Consider the following 21,564-nt stretch of genomic DNA (forward strand, 5'->3'; position numbering starts at 1 on the left):
GATTCTTTGTTTTTGCTGATTTTGCAGCTGCTTGTTTTTCTTTGCTGTCCTTATTTTGGAACAGTGGGACCTTCCACTGTCCCACTGTGTGCTTAACACCCTGGCCACATACTGTTATGCCTGCACAATCACTTTCGAATATGCAAGGTTAGTAGAATTTTCCACTGCAAAAAGACAACTTTAAGTCTCATAACAAGACCTAGCCTACCCTGTTTATCCTCTACCACAGAGTGTCTAAGAGCTTGTGTAAAGTCATCTGACAGCAAAGGCACGCAGTGCAGCAGAAGCCTCAAATACGTATGTTTTTGTAGTAATTGAGCTCATTTTCCTTCTGCATCCTACCTTCCTTCCAACAACAGGTCTACGGAAGGCTTTGCACCGTATTTTCCACATATGCAATGATGTTACATTGCCAAAAGTTGTGAACAAAACTATTAATGCCATCAAACTTGTGTGCACACCACAGGGTCACAGAACCATCTAGGTTGGAAGAGACCTCCAAGATCACCGAGTCCAACCTCTGACCTAACACTAACCAGTCCTCCACTACACCGTATCACTAAGCTCTACACCTAAACGTCTTTTAAAGACCTCCAGGGATGGTGACTCCACCACTTCCCTGGGCAGCACATTCCAATGCCTCACAACCCTTTTGGTAAAGAAGTTCCTCCTAATATCCAACCTAAACCTCCCCTGGCGCAACTTCAGCTCCTTGTCCTGTCACCAGGCACATGGGAGAACAGACCAACAATACCACCAGTACAGAACCAGAAGATAAGCCCCCCAGCCCAGCAGGATGCCCCACCTTCCATTCATACACACCACTCGCATAAAACAGAGTGCTAGCTGGGGAAGGAATATCAAGGCTGTAGTGAACCTGGAAGGAGTCTCAGGCTATTTACCAATGTTCTAAAAAATCATGGTTTTTACTACTTCCTTTTTGCATCCTTCAAACCTCTTTCATGTGGGGAGGCAGGGGGCTGTCTCTTTTTCCTCTCCCTTTTTCATTCTTACAATACTATTTCGGCAGTTTGAATTCAGCCTTCCCCAGAGCCGTCCAATTCAGCAAAAGGAAGGCACTGCTTCTAGGGTACTTGTATTTCTTAAGCCAAAGCCTGAAATTTCCTTTCTTCTTCATTACCTCAAACCCAACTGACATTTATTCTTGCTATCTTTCTTCATTAGCGATTTTGCTCTTTCTTCACATCCGAATTCTGCTTACTGCTCCTCTTTCACATTTCCTTATCCCTAAACGGATGATATCATTCTCCCTTCAAAAATGTTCATGACTTTCTGCTTATCAATTTTCCTAGTTTTGTCATATCCATGTCTTCTCCCAGGCTGTCCTTTGTGTATAGTCTGACATGCCATACCTTTTCTTAGCCTAATGCTTTCCAAAGATTTGGTTTTTGAGAGAAGCACAGCAGTATTAACTAAATGAAGTTCGGAGTTATTAAGAAAGACCAGTCAGACGTATTTTCTAAGACATAAGACAGGACACACCTATCGGGCAGTCTTTTTTGAGTACTCCCATGCAGCTGCTATTCCCCTAGCCAACAATGCTCTAATCCCATCGCAAAAGGCTACCAGATCTGCCAAGGCGCCGTTTGCCCTCAGTGAAGCCATGCTGACTGCCACCAGTCACCTCCTTATTTGCCATGGGCCTCCACGCAGTTTCCAGGATGATCTGCTCCATGATCTCACCAGGCACACAGGTGACACTGACTGCCCTGTAGCTCCCCAGCTCTTCCTTTCTTCTCTTTTAAATACGGAGGTTATGTTTCCCCTCTTCCAGTCAGTGGGAACTCCACCAGACTGGCACAAGTTCTCAAATATGATTGATAATGGCTTAGCAACTTCGTCTGCCTGTTCCCTCAGTACCCTCAGATGCATCTCATCAGGTCCCATGGATCTGTGCACCTTCAGGTTCTGTAAATGGTCTCCATGCTGATCTTCTCCCACAGCAGACAGCCCTTCATTCTCCAAGGTCCTGCCTTTACCTTTTGGGGCCGAAGTTATGTGGCTGGAGCTCTTGCTGGCCAAAAAGTCTAAGACTTTGGCCAAAAAGTCATTGGGTACCTCAACCTCCTCCGTATTCCAGGTAACCAGGTCTCCCATTTCCTTCTGGAGAAGGCCCAGACTTTCCCTACTCTTCCTTTTATCACCAATGTACCTATAGAAGCCTATCCTGTTGGTCTTGATGTCCCTGGCCAAATTTTATCCTAACAATGCTTCAGCTTTCCAAACCTGATCCTAGGCTGCTCGGACGATGTCACTGTATCCCTCCCAGGCTACACGCCCTTGCTTCCACCTCCTGTAGGCCTTCTTTTTCTGCTTGTGTTTGGCCAGGACCTCCTTGTTCATCCATGCAGGCCTCCAGGTGTTTTTGCCTGAGTTCCTCTTTGTCAGTATGCATTGCTCCTGAGCTTGGAGGTGACCCTTAAATATCAACCAGCTTTCTTGGTTGATATTTTGGTATATTACCATATTTGATATTTTTGGTTTCTTTTCTCTTACCTCCAGGGCTTTGTCCCATGGTACTCTATCAAGCAGATCCCTGAGGAGGCCAAAGTCTGTTTTCCCAAAGGCCAGGGTAGCGAGCGGGCTAGTTTAAAGCCCATTAACAGAAATAATAATTTGTGAGACATAAAAATCGCCACAGAAAACGTATTTTTTATGTCTCAGTGGCTCAATAGGTTGTGCTTATTCTGAGTAGATTTATATGATGTTTTGTTTGATTATTACTTCTCTAACCAGTACTTATGAAACATTGCTTTTTTTTTTTTTTTCTTTTCTTTCTCACCCCAAGGGCAGTATTACTGGTATATAAAACACATCTGTAATGAAATCAATGCAGTTGCAACTTTTGTGCTTTAAATTTGGTCTAAGACTACAAAATACTAGGGCTTTTGTGTACTGAACTTCATTACTACTACTGTCATTCTTTAAACAAAGGCTGTTTCTATGAAAATGGGGGAAAATCACTTTCTTTCTCATAAGTAGGTCTATTGGGTGACTGACCTGCAGAAATTTTCCCTTGACGAAATTGAGGAAAAGCTTTTATAATGGCTAATGGATTTAATTGCCACAGTTTTGCTGGCTATCGCACACATGCACGCAGGCATTCACACAAATAAATACTCTCTGCCACCTCCATTCAGTTTACAGATAAACCTTTTACATGCTACCTGAGAATACAAACATATTTTTCCAGATGTCCTCCACCCATGGCAGTGTGATAAGGTCTAAAGTTTCTAAATGAACACAAAAAACTCCTCTGTCAAACCTTAGAAAACTTACCTACAACTCACCCACAACCATTACAAAAAACTTCAGCTACAATCCATGCCCAGAGGGAAAGATCCTTCTTCTGGTTTGTTTCTCTGTCAAATACGTGCACTCAGTTTACAAGTTCCTGGATGGCATATGTTATACGGAGAGGTTATGGCCCTACCTTCTCCCAGGTACACTGCTCTCAGTTTGATTATTTCCGCCAACCTGCTGCATCTTGGATCGTTCAATGTGCTCCACGTAAGTCTGGATCATCTGCAAGGAGAAAAAAAATCCATGAGCCAACCACAACAGAAGAAAAGACTCAATTTCTGCTTTTGTTTGATTTTCTCAACCATCCGTTTCTCATCTCCCTTTTTCTTAAAGAACAAAACAAAACAGGTGAAATAAGATGACACTCCTCAACTTTGCTCTTCTTCTAAGCTGATGACATAATTGAATGGAATAAATTGACAGAAAATCTGTCAGAAAATTATGTCAGAAATGACTTAGGATTAACCAAGAACCATGAAAAAACATATTCAAAATTAATGTAAAAGGTATCCTGGAGGCTGGTTAGTAGCAGGAGATGAGGCAGGGGGGCTCTCTTCATAGAATAAAAACCTGGTGACTTTGCAAGTGACCTACAGAGGTTATCTTGTCCAACCCCCCTACTCAGGAAGGACCATCCAAAGCAGGTTGCCCAGGACCACACCCAGATGGTTTTTGGGTATCTCCAAGTATGGAGACTCCATAACCTCCCTGCACAAACTATGCCAGCACTTCATCAAATGCACAGTAAAGAAGGGCTTCCTGAGGTTCAGACAGAGCCTCCTGTGTTCCCTTTTGTGCCCTTTGCCTCTTATCCTGTCACTGGGCACCAATGAAAAGATCCTAGCTCCATCGTCTTTTCATCCTTTCTTTAGATACACCTGATGTTCTTCAAGATTCAGAAGCTCTAGTACACTATGGTAAAGATGAATTTTTTGACATGATTTTATGGGCAGGCTAAGAGTTTGTTCAGAAATAATGAGATGATAGCCTACCTCTGTGTGACGCTGATGTAAAGCATTATACTCTTTCTTCATTTCTGATTCACGCTCTTCCAGTCGTGAAACTATCAAGAAAAGATTCCAACCATTAGCTAACATACAGATCAGTCTCCCCAGAGCAACTAGAGAAGTTTCAAAACTTATACTACAAAACAGGCACACTTTGTTAGAAATGAACTCTTATCTACTGAATGAAACAAACCGAAACAGAGTAATGCAGATTAGAGTCTCTGGTTTTCATTACAAACTTACTTCATGGGTACCAGCATGTTCCCAAAACAGGCAGACTGGGCGGTGCAACAGAAGTGCAGAAAAAGAGCACTAGCCAGGTACCCTATAAATGTGGTGGTTTATCAAATTAAATTATCCTCTGGGGTGGGTGCCTCCCAGCTGTTTGAGTACAAGAAGCATTAGACAAAACATGATGGGAACTTCATCCAACAAAATGCAGCTGCACCTGTTAAGAAAGCACGTGCATATAAAAAAAAGGAGGTGCTGTTCAAGCGCAAGAAGAAACTGGAAGCCAGGTACAAAAAGCTTTACCAATGGCCCAAATCTTGCAGATGGAGAGACTAAGCACGTTCCATGCCAGAGAAACACTGAATCCTCTGATAAATTAGTGTATCTATATCCCATCCTTTAGATGACTCAATTTTATACCTAAGAAAGGCATAGCCAGAGATTTCAGCTTTTGCATAAGTTACATTAAAACAAACAAACAAAAACATGAAATATTTGCACAATAGCTGTTGCATGGTCATATAAGGCAAACTGTATAATCACGTCTGGTGCACAACTTTGCTTACTCTGATCTGCGTAGTTTTTGGTCTTCAGCTCCAACTGTCGAGTCTGAAATTCAAGGTGTTCCACTTGGATTTGTAGTTCTTTCTTCTCCTGCTCCAGTGCATCTTCAAACTCTATAAACTTCTGTATAGGGAAAAAACAGGAGGCAAGAATGAGAAATAAACATAAAATACATTTGCTCTTTATGACTTTGCCCCTTCTCTCTTCCCTCATTAAAAAAAGCATAAATTTTAGAAGAGGAGATAAGAATTTCTACGTACTGGAAGTAGTACAATAGCATTTAACTGAGCTGAAGAAGGTATCTTACAAGAGAAAGTAAAAGATGCATTCTGTGTATAATTAACATATAAACTATGGTCCAACATAAACCAGTAAACCAGTGCAATTCTATCATCTTCAGTAACATTTTTTTTTCTCATGCCAGGTGGAATTTTGATGCCTGTTTATTTTATGTCAGAGAAGACAAATTCTATGTCTATGGTCATATATTAATGACTACGTATGTCAGAAACCTTCTTCAGAGTGATTTGTGTATTTGTGCAGTTTTAGAAAGCTCTGACTGTAATTCCTGCTGTGCGTAGGTTTTGCAGGAAATCTGCAAGTCTTGTAGAAAAACCTATCCACAGCTGTCAGACTTCATAGTGCCTTTGCAATCCACTTCCCAGAGCTTTAACCAGAGGTTAGAAAAAGTAAAATAAAATATAGAGAAGAAAACTAACAGTTAAAACTGTAAAAATTAGAGTAATGTTGAATGAAGTGATTCTGTAACTCTTGAGTCACTGAGAAATTCCAAGAAGTCTTACTTTTGACAATTTCATAAGTTGTGTTACAGCCTGAATCAGTGCAGAAAGGAAGAAGTAGCTGTTGGGAAGCAAAGCTTCCCAGCCTGATGAGAACTTGCAGGAAGGAAATCCCAGGGAGCCTTCCCCCAGCCAGACACCACTAACCCCAGAACTTCTGACATCTCTTCCCCCACTCCTCCTCTTCCATGCTGGCCTTATTGGGGAACCAGTCATAGGCAAGGAGCTCAGAGTAACCTCAGTGCCCAGTGATCGTTAAATACCCCAGCAATGAACTGGAGAAAGGCTCTGATATGTGGGAGCCGACCAAACATGACCAAGTAAGCGGAGGAAAAGATTCTCGCAGCAGAATTCGATGAATTTATATTTTGAAAGAAAAGGCTTGGCTTGCCACTCTTGGCAAAGAAGGCAGGGAAGGGATCATCTCTGATAACTCTGATTAGTAACAACAAAGTGTCAACAGCACACACAGCAACACAGGTTACTTACTGCAAAGCAGTAAGAGCTGAAGGAAGGATTTTTACACACATACTAACCTCGTTATGAAATCACAACAAAATAGTACCTAATATCAGGCTCAGATTTCTGTAAAATGTTACTTTCGACCAGGGACTTTAGTCATTCTCTATATCAGATGCTATCAATGTAGAGCAGAGAAAAAAATGCTAGAAAAGTAAAACACACAAAACATTCCATTTAGCTCCACTATAGTGGACTGATACTGTATGTGACTCTAGATTAGAGCTGTAGTCACAGCTGCTTTCATGACACATTTAAACTAAACGTGGCCCCTGGAAAGCAAATGCCACCTTCAAATCTCTAAGTATATTTAAGCAAGCCTAGTTTTCATGTTGTACGTGGGCCCATGAATGGTTCTGTACAGCCAACTAACACGTACTGCTGCAATAACTTACCATCAGTATTACTAGACTAGGAAACTCAATTAGTACTGATAGCATTACCCACCACAAGCACATGGAACAATCCATACAGCTCAGAAGACGTTTGTTCTGTTACCCATGCACACCCTCTCCACAGCAAACCACACGTAAAGCACAGGACCACCACACTTACAAGGAAGGTCACTGAAGCTATCAAACCAGCTTTAGAACAAATCCTTTCCTGACCTCGAGGATCCAAAACTTCTCTTTCATCTCTACTGTGCCTCATTACATTATTCCTAAACAGCAACATCCATGGGAGGTAAAACCACAGCACCAGCTCTCCTCTCAGAGATTACATGTGCACATAATCATACCACGCTGCAGGGTGTCTTTTTTCTCACTTCATGTCTTCCATTTAGACAAACTGCAGAGACCACTGGAGCAGCCCTACAGCCCCTTATTCAGAGCTGCATAGGAAGAGAGCGAACAAAAAATAAAGGGGAGATCTCTAATCTACATTTAAGATGTTTTCTTGAAAAGAGCAGGCCTTGGGAGAGATAACTCAGGATTATGAAGGGCAAACAGCTCCGAAGCACGCTTTGCTGCCAGCCCTACAGCTCCTATTCTCGGTATGCCTGCAAAATGCCCCTTAGGCTGGGTTCTGACAGACTCATCACAACACGTGTACAGTGAACTGCTGAAATCTCTGTTTAAAACCATGAACACTGGGAAGGTAAGATTGCTTTCACCCTCCTCTGTACCCTGCACAGGGCAAGTACTGCCCTCTACAAACAGCGACTCCCTGCAGAGCAGAGCAGTCCCATGGAGCAGCAGCAGAGCCCTCAGCCCGTCTCTTTGGAGACTGCAGCAGAAGGGGACGTGGCAAATACAATTTTAAAGAGTAAAACCTCACTGGACTCCAGGAGACACAATCTGGTTGAAAATCATTTAATAAGATTCCCACAGAAATTAATGCAATTAAATATAGGGAAATACTCTTTCTCTGGGGTTTGTTAAAACCCATCACATGAAGCAATACAGCCATTGACTACTCTCAGGTAAGCCACGCGCACATTTTCCGTTCCTTTTACTGGAATTAGCAGCCACAGTGGAGACGTCACGATGCTGGTGAACTGGATCCTCTCTTCAGGTGACTGAAAGGTCCCATCATTTATCATTCCTGTTGACTTTAAAACCCTTCAGTAACTTCATCTGAACAATGAGTCAGTTTTTATTCCTACAACCTGTATTTATAGAAACATGCAAAAACACTTTGGTCATGTCTTATTTTTCCTGCACTCGCTGTTCTGCAGTGCTTTTAATCCTTAAAGGCGCTTTTAAGTTTCTTTTCCATTCTGCCCAGATGTATTACAACACATTTTATTTTCCCCATAGCTTTTTTGATGCAGTATTTTCTAGAAATACCAGAAATGTTAATACCTTTTTTTCCTCTCTATATTCTTAAAAGAGTTACTGGATATCTCAGAGGCTACGCGTAGACTTTTTCATTAAATTTTAAGACTGTACAAAGTTTTAGACTTTTAAGTAAAAGCATTTTCTCTTTGAAATGTCAATTCAACATTGAAACCACTTAGTCATTAACAAATATCCAGTGATCTGCTTTGGGGATTTTAAAAAGGGCAGATTTTTTCTTGAAACTCTTTCCAGAATAACTATATCATTTCACACCGAGTGAAAAAAAAAATAACCAAGACAGTTACACTGAGCACAGACCTAACGAAGAAGTTTAACTGGGCTTGGATGACTGGTCTAAGCTATACCAAAAAATCTATCTTCCTCCACCTGCTCTCAGGGATTTGCTGGAACTACTCCACGGTAAAGCTCTGCTGACAAACTTAATTACGACCAATTTCTAAATCCACATCACATCTCACGTCTTCAGCTTTCACTCTTGCTCAGCTCTTTTGGCTCGAGATGCCCACCTTTTCCTAACTCTCCATCCAGGATTGTGCCACCCTGCTCAGGCAGGAATCATGTTTTTAGTGGCAATAAAAATTAACTTACTTTAAGGAAAATAATCATGTATCTCTGGGCAGTAAATTAGGAAGCAAAAGAAGGTACAAGACCAATTTTATTCCCACTACGCAGGTCATCTTTAAAAGGATTCCTGGATTTGTTACTGCTGTTTGGGCTTAGTTCAGAGAAACTGAAAGCTTAAGTCTTCTCAGGCCTGTCCTGGTCCCTCCGGATGGCACCTTCCCTCCAGCGTGTCCGACCCCACCACACAGCTCGGTGTCACGGGCAAACTTGCCAAGGGTGCACTCAGTTTCACTCTCCATGTCACCAACAAAGATGTTCAACAGCACCGGTCCCAGTACTGACCCCAGAGGAGCACCACTCGTCACTGGGCTCCACCTGCATACCGAAGCCCTTTGACCGCAACTCTCTGAGTGCGGCCACCCAGCCACTTCCTTACACCAAGCGGTCCGTCCGTCACATCCATCTCTCGCCAATTTTCAGACCAGGATAGCATGCAGGATGGTGTCAAGTGCTTTGCACAAGTCCAGGTAGATGACACCAGCAGCTCTTCCCCTAGCCAACAATGCTCTAATCCCATCGCAAAAGGCTACCAGATCTGCCAAGGCGCCGTTTGCCCTCAGTGAAGCCGTGCTGACTGCCACCAGTCACCTCCTTATTTGCCATGGGCCTCCACGCAGTTTCCAGGACGATCTGCTCCATGATCTCACCAGGCACACAGGTGACACTGACTGCCCTGTAGCTCCCCAGCTCTTCCTTTCTTCTCTTTTAAATACGGAGGTTATGTTTCCCCTCTTCCAGTCAGTGGGAACTCCACCAGACTGGCACAAGTTCTCAAATATGATTGATAATGGCTTAGCAACTTCGTCTGCCTGTTCCCTCAGTACCCTCAGATGCATCTCATCAGGTCCCACGGACCTGTACACCTTCAGGTTCCTTAAATGGTCTTAGATTTGGTCCATCACTCTATTATTGATGTCACCCACTAAACCATGTCCCTAAGCACCACGTTCAGCACTTCCTTGAACACCCCCAGGGACGGTGACTCCACCACCTCCCTGGGCAACCCATTCCAATGCCTGACTGCTCTTGCTGAGAAGAAATGTCTCCTCATTTCCAACCTGAACCTCCCCTGGCACAACTTGAGGCCATTCCCTCTAGTCCTATCACTAGTTACCCATGAGAAGAGGCCAACCCCCAGCTCCCCACACCTTCCTTCAGGTAGTTGCAGAGAGCAATGAGGTCTCCCCTGAGCCTCCTCTTCTCCAGACCAAACACCCCCAGTTCCCTCAGCCGCTCCTCACAGGACTTGTGCTCCAGGCCCCTCACCAGCTTCGTAGCCCTTCTCTGGACATGTTCCAGGGCCTCAATGTTCTTCTTGTTCTGAGGGGCCCAAAACTGAACACAGCACTTGAGGTGCAGCCTCACCAGAGCAGAGTACAAGGGGATGATCACCCCCCTAGCCCTGCTGGCACCACTATTCCTGATACAAACCAGGATAACGTTGGCCTTCTTGGCCACCTGAGCACACTGCCGCTTCATGTTCAGGCGAGCATCAATCAGCACCCCCAGATCCTTTTCCTCTGCAGTTTTTCAGCCTCTCTGCCCCAGGCCTGTAGCGCTGCATGGGGTTGTTGTGGCCAAAGTGCAGGACCCAACACTTGGCCTTGTTGAACCTCATCCCACTGGTCTCTGCCCATCAACCCATCCTGTCCAGGTCCCTCTGCAGGGCCTTCCTACCCTCTGGCAGATTGACACTTCCCACCAACTTGGTGCTGTCTGCAAACTTACTATGAAGCTGACTTACTGGCTGGAGTGGCTGAAATTCCTTTGTCCTGCTCTTCAGGTGCTCTCCTGGTGACCCATGAGCCTTGTCCAGGCTTTGGGCAACTATCACTGACACCACCATCAAACTGGGAGGAGCGGGATGTATTGGGGTTCCCCTCTCCCAGCAACCCTGGTTTAAAGCCCTCAAATGGATCTTAAAAAGAAGTAACAGCTCATATTGTTTGCTCAGAATAATTTTACTTGAAAAGTAATTTTAATAACACACTGCTATTTATGAATATTAATAAACGTCATATGCTTAAGTGACAGAAAGAGGATGAAGGATCTATGTTTATGTGGAGGATCTACGTTTGGATATAGTATTTTTTTCCCCCCTCAAAGATTACTGAGAATCAAGCAAGCTTCCCGCAGGGCAAAGACTAACAGGCACTGCATTTTGAAAGCCTGATTCCTCATAAAGAACTGATTCAGAAATACGTACCTCATGGTCAGGTGCTATTGCCTATCACTGTTCTGACAATCTTCTTAAGATTAATCAAACTTGTAAACTGAAGGATCTCCAAATGCGTTTCATATAATCAGTGTCAAATTCATATAACACATTAGAAAATAGTAGAATAGCTGTTTTTAGTAAGTATTGTTCCAGTAACCATTTGTCAGCTATAAATACCTCTAATATGCTAAATATATATATATAGTTTTTGCATAGAAGAAACATTCTGTACAAAAACATGTTACGGGGGAAAGACCAAAAAAGGCGAGGGAAGGGCACGCTACTTCTGTGTTTACACAAGTAATACCTTGGAGTTAGGCAGAGGAAAAATACATTTTTTATTTTAGCTTTTAATCAGCATTTGATCCACTTGATATTTACATAGCTCACCCAGTATAAAACAATCACCCACAAGCTTCAGAACACACCTCCTGTGTACCCCCAACAAAACCCTTCCAAGAGATTGTAAAACAAATGATCTCGTTTGTAGTTAAGATTTGACTATATTTGCTTGAATGTCTGCTGGCAAACTCTTATTCTTAAATCCTCTGGTACCTGTACATCAGACTTCAGACAAGCTTGGCTCATCACCGACAGAATGACATCTCTCTCCTGCATCACAAAACCAGAGCCAAGTGGTCTGCCACCGAGAAGGATCCCCCAGGAGATGAGGTCCCAGGACCAGCACTGTGTATTTATCAAGATGCTTCTCTGCTGCCAGCCTGGCTTTAGTTCACTCTGTTATCCCAGATCCACAATCTGTCAAATGTCTGCTGCTATTTCTGACCAAGTGACACCCAAACAGGGAAGTGAATAATGGCAGACTGCTGTCCATAATACTAAAATCACACTGCAGGAGATGGGAAAGTGGTCATTGCTTCCTTTCCTGCTCCTGTCCTTCCTCAGCCTGACACAGTGGAAGACCTGCCTGCAGAAGTTTAAGAGCAATCTAGAAGTCCAGCAAGTAGTTCTTCAGTGCAAGGAGGCAATTCTCTACCCTCCCGTCTGACTAGACAAGAGACACCATTTACTTGTTTCCCAGTGAACGTCCCCAAGCCATCTTATAGATACTTCATCCCTTCCCTGTACCATTATCATCTGCATTAGCATTAATCACAGTCCTGCAGCAGGTGACAGGTAACACAAAATCACATCCTTGGCTTACAATCCTATTTGGTTTTATTGCTACAATTTTCTGTAAGGAAAGCATGTTCAGAATCAAAAGACTTCCACCTTGCACACAGCGCACACACTGACAGAAGGCTGAATCACAGACGAGGTTATTGCTGTTGCTACGGATAGCTTGTAAGAGTAGTTTACCAGGTAAGAAAGAAAGGAGAAAAACGAGAACTTACAACCAATGCTTGCCTACCTAGGTATGAATCTGGAACACAGTTCTCCAGGAACAATTTTTGTTGTTGCTTATTTTAAATATATGGAGTTAATTTTATCATCTTCAGTGTTATGTTTGAGTCATAATTTTCAACACTGTATTAAATTCTGAATCATGTTCAGCTCCTGTCCCTGACAAGAGACATAAATATGAGAAAAGATTATTAATACCCCAATGATTTCAGGTTTGCCTCACCCAGAAGAGGTGATCACTTGACAGATGCTCACACTTGCATTGCCCTTTACTTCTGAATAGTTAAATGGTTTCTTTTGGAATCATGTAACAAGAGGGAGGTAAGTGTCACAAATGTGACACCTAGTATTAGCGGGCTCAGTAGAAAACCATCAGTACAATCTTACAGTATTTTTCAAGATAACAAAGAAACTAGTTACTTCAGGATCAACATTAGTAAATCAACACAACAATAGAGGTGGACTTGAGTTAAATTGGAAGAACACTACAGATAGGTACAGATACAGAACCTTACAGATTCTGCTGCTCATTCTGTTACCACAATCTGACACTGCCCACAGGCATCGGGAATGGAAGAGCAGGAGTTTGAAAAATGTAAGGACAGATCTTGCACATGGCTGGTTGTGAAGTTAGTCTGCATTTCACGCTTGCCAGTTGCTTTCAACTACATTTCGTGAAAAGCATCCAAGTGATATGCAAAGCCTTTCTTTCTCTGACATCTGTTATTCCTGACTGCTTTTCCCCTTCTGACACTATGAGGTCACCATCAGGCTGCAGGATCTCCCATTTAACCAGCTATCCGGGAGTTCCGATTTCAGGGTATGGAAATGGGAAGTGCCTTCCCAGACTGCCATCGTTCCAGAAACAGAAAATACGAGGCAGAAAGGGAGAAAGCATTCACAGTGGAGAACACCAGAAGTTTGAGCACAGAGCCTCACTTTCAACACCTTACCTCACCATCTTGTTAATTAGCCAAAGAGGGAGGGATCATATTTAAAGCATCCCTTAAACTGGGCTGAGGGCAGTTTTCAGAAGTTTTTCTGTTGCTTAAGATGCTGACACAAGCTAGTGAACTTGCAGTATTGCCACCCAGTTGAAGAGCTCTTTAAATACCTCACATCCCACAGAAACCTGTGGAAATCACAGCACACAGCTCTCCAAAGATCGCTTTTTGCCAAAACAGTGATTTGCTAACAAAACACCAAAGGCATCTCCAACTATTTCATAAATACAAAACACTGGTAAGCAAAAGCGGTGTTACTGTAAAATAACAGTGCAACCAGCAAACCTTCAATAGGAACTGATGGCCACGGCAACGTGCTGTTGGAGTACAGGTATGTTGCTTTTCTTCGAAGTGGGATAGTGACACTCACGGATCTCCTGCACGTTCCACAGCAACGATGCCATCAAAGCACTTCCACAGCCTCAGCCAGGTCTGACTGGACACTGACAGCGAGAGAAGCCTTTGCCAGCTGCAGCACGGCAGACTGCTGTAACAAGCACACCAGTGCCTGTCTCCTCATTCCTGGAGCTGAACAGAGGCCCAGGGACTGACTCAGGCAGCGCCAACGCATCACGCCTAGAAACAGACCTGCTACCACAGGAGGAAAAGTTATTTACAGCTCATAGCCGCATTTACTGAGACCAAGGTTTCTTCAACCATTTTCCAATGCTCCCAGGCACCGGAGTGCCCCTGTGCAGAGCACTAACTACAAAAGCCATTTATTAGGGGATCAGACCTACTAAGCAGCACCAGGGACTTCTTTTTACACCACGCATATGTGCATGGCAAATGAACATTCATTAAAAAAATTCTAACGAGGATTAACTCATGCTGCAAATCGTTAATTGGCTTTGCTACTAACTCACTCTTTGTTCACCTGGACTGCCACTACCTTTCCCGTGCAGTACGTAAAATCACACTGGAAGCGGTTTTCATGCAATGAGATGCCTGCAGACCAGCGCCACACCTGACAGAGATCCCCATCACTCTTCTGCACTCCAGGAAGCAATGCTAATGTACCACGACCAACCCTGCACTTCACATCTTACAGGTTGTGGAAGCTTTTACGTGCATTAACACTTGCCCAGTCATCTAAGAGTTACACTCCGCATACGACTGTGAATCTCTGCAGAAGACCATACTTAGGGCACAGAGAAAAGAGGTTTACATAACACAGAATGTCTCATTAACGATGGACTCATTAAAACTTGTTTTCCTTGTGTTTTCTTTGCTGGTGTCTCCTAGATCCTTCCTTGTCCCTGTTGGAACTCAGCCCCTTCCTGAGCAGACACCAGGCAAGCAACATTTGCTGAGACTGGATGGGAGCCCTGTAAGGGCAGAGAGGAGCCAAACCCATGTGTGCCCAGTCCCACACGCTAAACGCTCCACATGGCTTAGCGGCAGCCCTGCTCTGCCAGCCTCTTCTGCAGGTAGGGCCTTCAAAGGCCTTTTGGAGAAACGCCAAATGATTTTCACAAGAAAAAGATACTGAGCCTTTCTGTTTTCCCCAAATATTGCTGAAAGTGGTTAGCACCGTGTGAGTTATTGGGGTAACTGCCTCACACTGCTCACATAAACTTCGTCGCAAAAAAAAAAAATATTAAAAAAGACTCAGACTTACAAAATGGTTTGAGTTGGAAGGGACCTTAAAGATCACCCAGCTCCAACCCCCTGCCATGGGCAGGGGCACCTCCCGCCAGACCAGGTTCCAAAGCCCCATCCAGCCCGTCCCTGAACGATGCCATGGATGGGGCAACCACATCTCTGGGCAACCTGTCCCAGTGCCTCTCCACTCTCTGAGTGAATAATTACTTCCTCATATCCAATCTAAACCTACCCCCTTTTAAAGCCAACACCCCTTGTCCTATTGCTACGATCCCTGACAGAGTCCCTCCACAGCTTTCCTGTAGCCCCCTTTAGGCACTGGAATGTGCAGGGATAACGTAGGAGAACACTCACTTGTTCTCATAAGAAGTACATTATCTATTCGCTGTTTTTTTTTGTTTGTCTGTTTTTGTTTTGTTAAAAAGTCTCTTTGCAGACACTTTTGCCCACTTCAGTTCAACTGTGCATAAGAATGACGGAATACTTTTTAAATCTTGGCAAATGGCATTCTGCTCTGGTTCCTGAGCATCGCTTGCAGGGACTGCAACTGTTGTCACTTCATTTTTTTCCAGGGACTTGGAACACATGAAGAAAACGCTAGAGAGATGCTTGAGAGTAGAAATCTACCCAAGTCCAAAGATGCAAGATCATCCCAAATGTGCTGTTCCATTTCCCATCTGAAGTCCCATTCCCTCCCCCCTTCATCCAATAAATATTGGGCTTTCAAACATTTTTGTTTCTCAGAAGCTGCAAAATACTGGCTCTGTGGAATATTTAATAAGTCAAGTTCCAAGTACTCCGTCACTTTTAAATCCTTACATGCTTTCATAAGAACTGTAAAGATTTTTTATTGATTTTATTAATTAAAATATCAGACCATTAATACATAATTAAAATTAGGAGTAAAACTTTATTTGCCTGATTCTAGCTTTTGGCATTAGTAACGGACCATTGGTGCCCCCCTCATCTTTATGTTAGCAAGATTCTTGCAAGTCATTATTAAGGAACAAAAACACTTTTACAGTGTTTTACAGTTCCGGAGTTCAGAAGCTATTTCATTAATTACCTCTCAGCAAATCAGAATATGATTCATAATGATGACTACTGAAGTTTAAATCTTTTGCTTGCAGTTTAAAAGATGGCAAAAGATGACTTTGCAACTAGTTTTTTGGAGAAGTGTAAATGATATGGCAGGCGATGGACTTTTTCTACCACCAGTGCTTTAACCCATCTCACAGCCCATTACTATTACTTTAGCAGGCTAAATAGCACACCTCAGGCTGGCAGACCTCATTTATGGCCAACAAGATGCTCTTGATTTCGGCAGAGACAGGCACATGTGTAGTGAGGGGAGACAGTGCAAGTCATCTCCCCTCTCTTTTGCGCCTACGCCGAAGTCTCTGCAGACCAAGGATCTGTCACCTTCCATCGGCAGGGTTGTTCTCCCCACCATCCACTTGGCCATCCCCTGGCCCAGATGAGCGCAGTGCTCACAGGAGGTAAACCTGTGCTCCAGGGAACTGCAGACTCTAACTCGGAAAACTATTGTTTCCCAATGTATGGTTTTGGAAAAAAAAAAAAAAGAGTTTCAAAAATCAGATCTTTAAATATAATTTTTGCTCCAAACAGCTTACTGCTGGCATTGAAAGGGATGTTTGTCTGCACTAGACTGCTACAGTGAGGCAGGCCACCATTTTCACATCAGCTTGACATGGCTCAAGAAATTAACAAGAATAATTTTTTTTAAACCACAAACTAGTACGAAATTTCAAGCCACGTATTTGCTGCCGGTGCTGTAGAGTGCATTCTTCAAACTGACAGCGCCGCAGCTATTTCTGATTCATTCTCCTTCCCCCTTCCGAGCGGGCGGCTGGGCAGCCCCCGTCCCTGCCCGCTTGGCTCCAGGCGCACGGTGATGCAGGGGAAAAAGAGCCCGGCTGTGCGCGCAGCCGGCGGCGGGGCGATGGCCGCTCCCGCAGGAGGCAGGGGGCAGGGGGCCCCCCCCGGGCGGGCTGGCGGCGCTGCCCGGCACCACCGGGGCCCAGGGGGCCGCGCTCTCCCCGGCCGGGCCCCGCCGGCCCTTCTAGAAGCGCCCCGCTCCCCCTCACGGCCCCGGCCTCCCCCCTCCGAGGATGCGCGGCCCCGCCGGCCGCCGCCTCACGGGAGGCCCCCCGGGACCCCCGGCCCGCCCTCGAGCGCCGCCCCCCGGGGGGAGGCCCCCGCTGGGCGCTGGATGCCCGGCGGCGGGGCCGAGCGGGGGCCGGGGGGCGCCGAGGAGGCGGCGCGGGGCGGGGCTGGGCCGGGCCCGTTAGGCCGAGCCCGGCGGGGGGGGGGGGGGGGGGGGCTCGGCGGGGCCGCGCTCACCTCCTCGGCCTGCTTGCGCAGCGCCTTCTCGCGCTCGTACTGCGTGAGGAGCTGCTCGTTGTCCTCCCGCAGCAGCTCCAGCTCCACCTCGTGCTCCTGGTTGTCGGTCAGCACCGAGTCCAGGTTCTCCAGCACCGTCACCACCAGCGGCATCAGCTCCTTCACCACCTCCTCGTCGTAGCAGTGGATGAGCCGCTCGAACTCGCGGTAGATGCTGTTGGCCAGGCCCGACACCCGCTCCGACATCACCGAGCCCGAGCAGTAGTCGTCGCCCGGGTACCCCCCCACGCCGCCATCGTCCAGCTGGATCTCCAGCATCCTGCCGGCCTGCGAGCGCCGCGCCGCGCCCTGCCCTGCCCTGCCCCGCTCCGCCGCTGCCGAGGCCGCCGCCGGGCTCTGCTCCTCCGCCGCCGCCGGCCGCCAATGGGCGCGAGGCCCCTCCCCGCCGCGTCACGGGGCGCGGAGAACGCCCGGCACCGCACGGCGCAGCCGCGGGGCGGGACGGTCTTGGGGGGGGCTCCTGGCCCCGTCGGTGTTCCCTCAGTAGCGCCCAAAGCACGGCTGCTTGTCCTGGTGTGGGCCCTAGGGCTGAACCATTTCAGGGAGAGCAGTTGTCCTAGGCCCGGACACATCAACAAGCCAAAGAGTGGAAAGGCTTCTAAATAAATGCTGTGGAGGCCAGAAACTACTCGATTCTTCCCGATTCACACTTTGGGTTCTCCATCACCTAGCACAGATGTGAGCTGTGCTACCTGATCTGTCTGCTGTTCAGTGTGAGGTCTGATTAAGGAGGAATCCTGGAGGAAGGTGGCATCTTCCAGACCAGAGAGTGTTAGAATCTAATTGTGCAACCCAATTACTAATGCAAAACTTCCAAACACGAGTTTTTTCCTTGTGTCCATGAAAATCAGGGCACTCCTTTACCTCCATACATGTTAATGGTTTCAATTTAGGTACTCAGTTATACTTCCCCAGGTGAGGCAGCTGTAGCTTCTGCAGTGAAAGGAGACAAGGCCCTATTCAGACAGGAATACTGTCCTGCAGCACCATCAGAGATTGTGCTCTTGTGTCCCTGGGGGGCTCACTGCCCATTCGAGGGTCTCAAATTACTTCTGAAGTACAGAAGAAGCTTCCTACAGGCAATTTACAAATTAGGGCTACAAAAGTGATTAGGGGACTGGAGCACCCGTTGTATGAGGACAGGCTGAGAGAACCGGGCCTTTTTAGCTTGGAAAAGAGAACTAAGCAGAGACCTCATCAGTGTATATGAATATCTGAGGGGAAGGTGTCAAGAGGATGGAACGAGGCTTTTTTCAGTTGTTCCCAGCAACAGAACAAGAGACAATGGGCACAAACTGAAGCAAAGGAGGTTCCATTTCAATATGAGGGGGCACTTCTTTGCTGTGAGGGTGACAGAGCACTGGGACAGGTTGCCCAGAGAGGTTGTGGAGTCTCGTCCCCTGGATTGCTTATGCCCTGCCATGCTGTCCCTCCAACAGGAATCTGGGTGGCTGAAGTCCCCCATGAAGGACCCGGGCTTGTGAGTGCGAGGCTGCTTCCATCTGTCTATATAGATTTGCATTCGCTTGATCTTCTTAATCATGTGGCCCATAGCACACTCCCAATATCATATGTCCAAACTAAGCCTCTCCTGGTGTAACTTCAGGCCATTTCCTTGCATCCTATCAGTTGTCACCTAACAGAAGAGATAAACACTGCAGCCTCCTTTCAGGTATTTGTAGAGTGTGATGGCATCTCCTCTCAGGCTCCCCTTCTTCATACTAAACAGCCCCTGTTCCCTTGGTTGCTCCTCAGAACACTTGCTTTGAAGTTTACTACCTAAAACTAGTTTTCTAGATCTACTTTAACACTTTACAGGATCAGAACTCCACCTTTTTCTCTGTATTATATTGTTTCATTTTTTCTTTATTGATACCCTAGCAAGATTTTCCAGAACAATTACATTCATGGTAGATATTAACACCAAAAATACATGCAAAGTCTAAGTTCAGGGTATTTTTTGATAACAAGCATGTAGAATTTATTAATTAGAATCACAGAATCACAGAATATCCTGAGTTGGAGGGGACCCATGAGGATCATTGAGAGATCATCATCCTGGCTCCACACAGGACCACACAAAAATCAAACTGTATTTTAGAGTGCTGTCCAAACACCTCCAGCAGGCTTGGTGCTGTGACCACTGCCCTGAGGAGCCTGTGCCAGTGCCCGACCACCTCTGGGTGCAGAACCTCTCCCTAACCCCCAGCCTGACCCTCCCCTGTCCCAGCTCCATGCCGTTCCCTCGGGTCCTGTCGCTGTCCCCAGAGAGCAGAGCTCAGCACCTGCCCCTTCGCTGCCCTCGTGAGGGAGCTGCAGGCTGCCATGAGGCCTCCCCTCAGCCTACTCTGCTCTGTGCCAAACAAACCAAGTGACCTCAGCCTCTCCTTGCCCTCTACCTTGCCCTCTAAAGCCTTCACCACATTTGTTATGCTCCTTGGACATTCTTTAACAGTTTTATGTCCTTCTTATACTATGGTGCCCAAACCTGCACACAGTGCTTGAGGTGAGGCTGCACCAGTGCAGATCGGAGTGGGACAATCACTTCCCTTAACCAATTTATTTTTCTTGAATGTTAAATTGATGAGCAGATCTTGAACAGAAGGCAAAAAAAGATTTCCTGATTGAGGCCAAGATGATCTGGCCTGTTCATCTCATTCTAAAAAATAACTTTGGTCTGTTTGCTCCCGGGACTATGAAGCATAGAGCAGAAACAAACAAACAAGCAAAACAACAACAAGAAACAACAACAAGAACAAAAACCACACACACACACACACACACACACACACAAAAAAAAAAAGAAAGAAAGAAAGAAAGAAAGCTACATTATAAGAAAAATTTGGGAAGTGTAGCCACACAGTGTTCCTTTGGACACTTACTATTTACCCCTCCATACAAAAGCCAAATGCAAGGAAGGGTATCTCATGGTAAATTAAGATGTGTCACCTAGCGTCCTGGTTTCAGCTGAGATATTTTTCCTCCTCGTAGCTGGTATGGTGCTCTGTTTTCTATTTAGGATGAGAAGAATGCTGATGACACATCAACATTTTAGTTGTTGCAGAGCAGCGCTTGCATAGAGGGAAGGACTTCTCAGTTTCTCACACCGCCCTGCCAGCAAGGAGGCTGGGGGTACACAAGGAGCTAAGAGGGAACAGAACCAGGACAGCTAACCCCAATTCACTAAAAGGGTATTCCATACCATATGGTGTTATGCTTGACAGTAAAACCTGGGGGGGAGTTGGCTTGGGTGAGCTACTGCTGCTTAGGGTCTGGCTGAGTATTTGTCGTCTGATGGTGAGTGATTGTGTTGTGTGTTGCTTCTTTCGTATATTCTTTTGTTATTATTTTACCTTCCTTTTCTGTCCTATTCAACTATCTCAACCCATGAGTTTTACTTTATTTCCCCCCAGTTCTCTCCCTCATCCCACTGACCCACTGCGGGGGGGGGGTGGGGTGAGGGGAGCAAGTGAATGGCCATGGGACACTTAGCTGCGTGCTGTGTTAAAGCACAACACCTAGAAGAGCAGAAGTGTAATAAAATGCACAGAAGCTCTTGATGTTTTCAGAAACAGTGCTATTTAATGTTCTATTGTAGCCCTTCTAGACCTGATATCCTTCCATGCTAGTGAGAGACAGAGAAACATGGAGCAACTTGAGAGTAAGCAAATACACAGAAGCATGGGTTTTCCTGCCGTGAAGATGCCTCCTCCTCCACCTGCTTAATGTGTGCACTGAGGATTATCCTCTCTTACAGCCATTTCAGGCTCTGAGGTGAACAGCACAGATCATCTGATGGTGGAGCCTCTGGCAGCATCAGAAAGGCATCTCAGAGCTCAGCAGCAGAATGACCTCACTGGGAACCCATAGTGCCTGAGAGAAGACATTTGCTGGTCAGTAAGAAAAATATGAAGTCATGATAAGGTTATAGCAAAATATGTTAAATGATTAAATATCAATGCTCCAGTTTCCTCTGTTTCCAGAAAAAATATGCAATTCATTACATTATTAATTAAAACACATATTACACTGAGACTGTTAAATCAAAATCACTTAACAGCCTAAAAACGTTGTACT

The 21,564-nt window shown here is 45.5% G+C and overlaps 1 protein-coding gene across 19 annotated transcripts in view; it reads right to left on the minus strand.

The window, feature by feature from the left end:
* MAPK8IP3 (mitogen-activated protein kinase 8 interacting protein 3) overlaps positions 1-17,796 on the minus strand; it is a 68,962-nt gene extending 51,166 nt beyond the window's left edge. For all 19 annotated transcript variants that reach the window (XM_084536980.1, XM_084536982.1, XM_084536990.1 and 16 more), the window contains exons 1-4: positions 17,428-17,796; positions 5,129-5,249; positions 4,317-4,387; positions 3,455-3,546 (exon numbers count right to left, since the gene is read on the minus strand). In XM_084536980.1, coding sequence (XP_084393106.1) covers positions 3,455-3,546; positions 4,317-4,387; positions 5,129-5,249; positions 17,428-17,745 — 602 coding nt within the window. In that variant the 5' untranslated portion in view covers positions 17,746-17,796. The remainder of the gene's footprint in view (positions 1-3,454; positions 3,547-4,316; positions 4,388-5,128; positions 5,250-17,427) is intronic.
* Positions 17,797-21,564: the final 3,768 nt, after the last annotated feature.

This window comes from Aythya ferina, assembly GCF_964211825.1.
Source record: "Aythya ferina genome assembly, chromosome: 15".
Classification (NCBI taxonomy): Eukaryota; Metazoa; Chordata; class Aves; order Anseriformes; family Anatidae; genus Aythya; species Aythya ferina.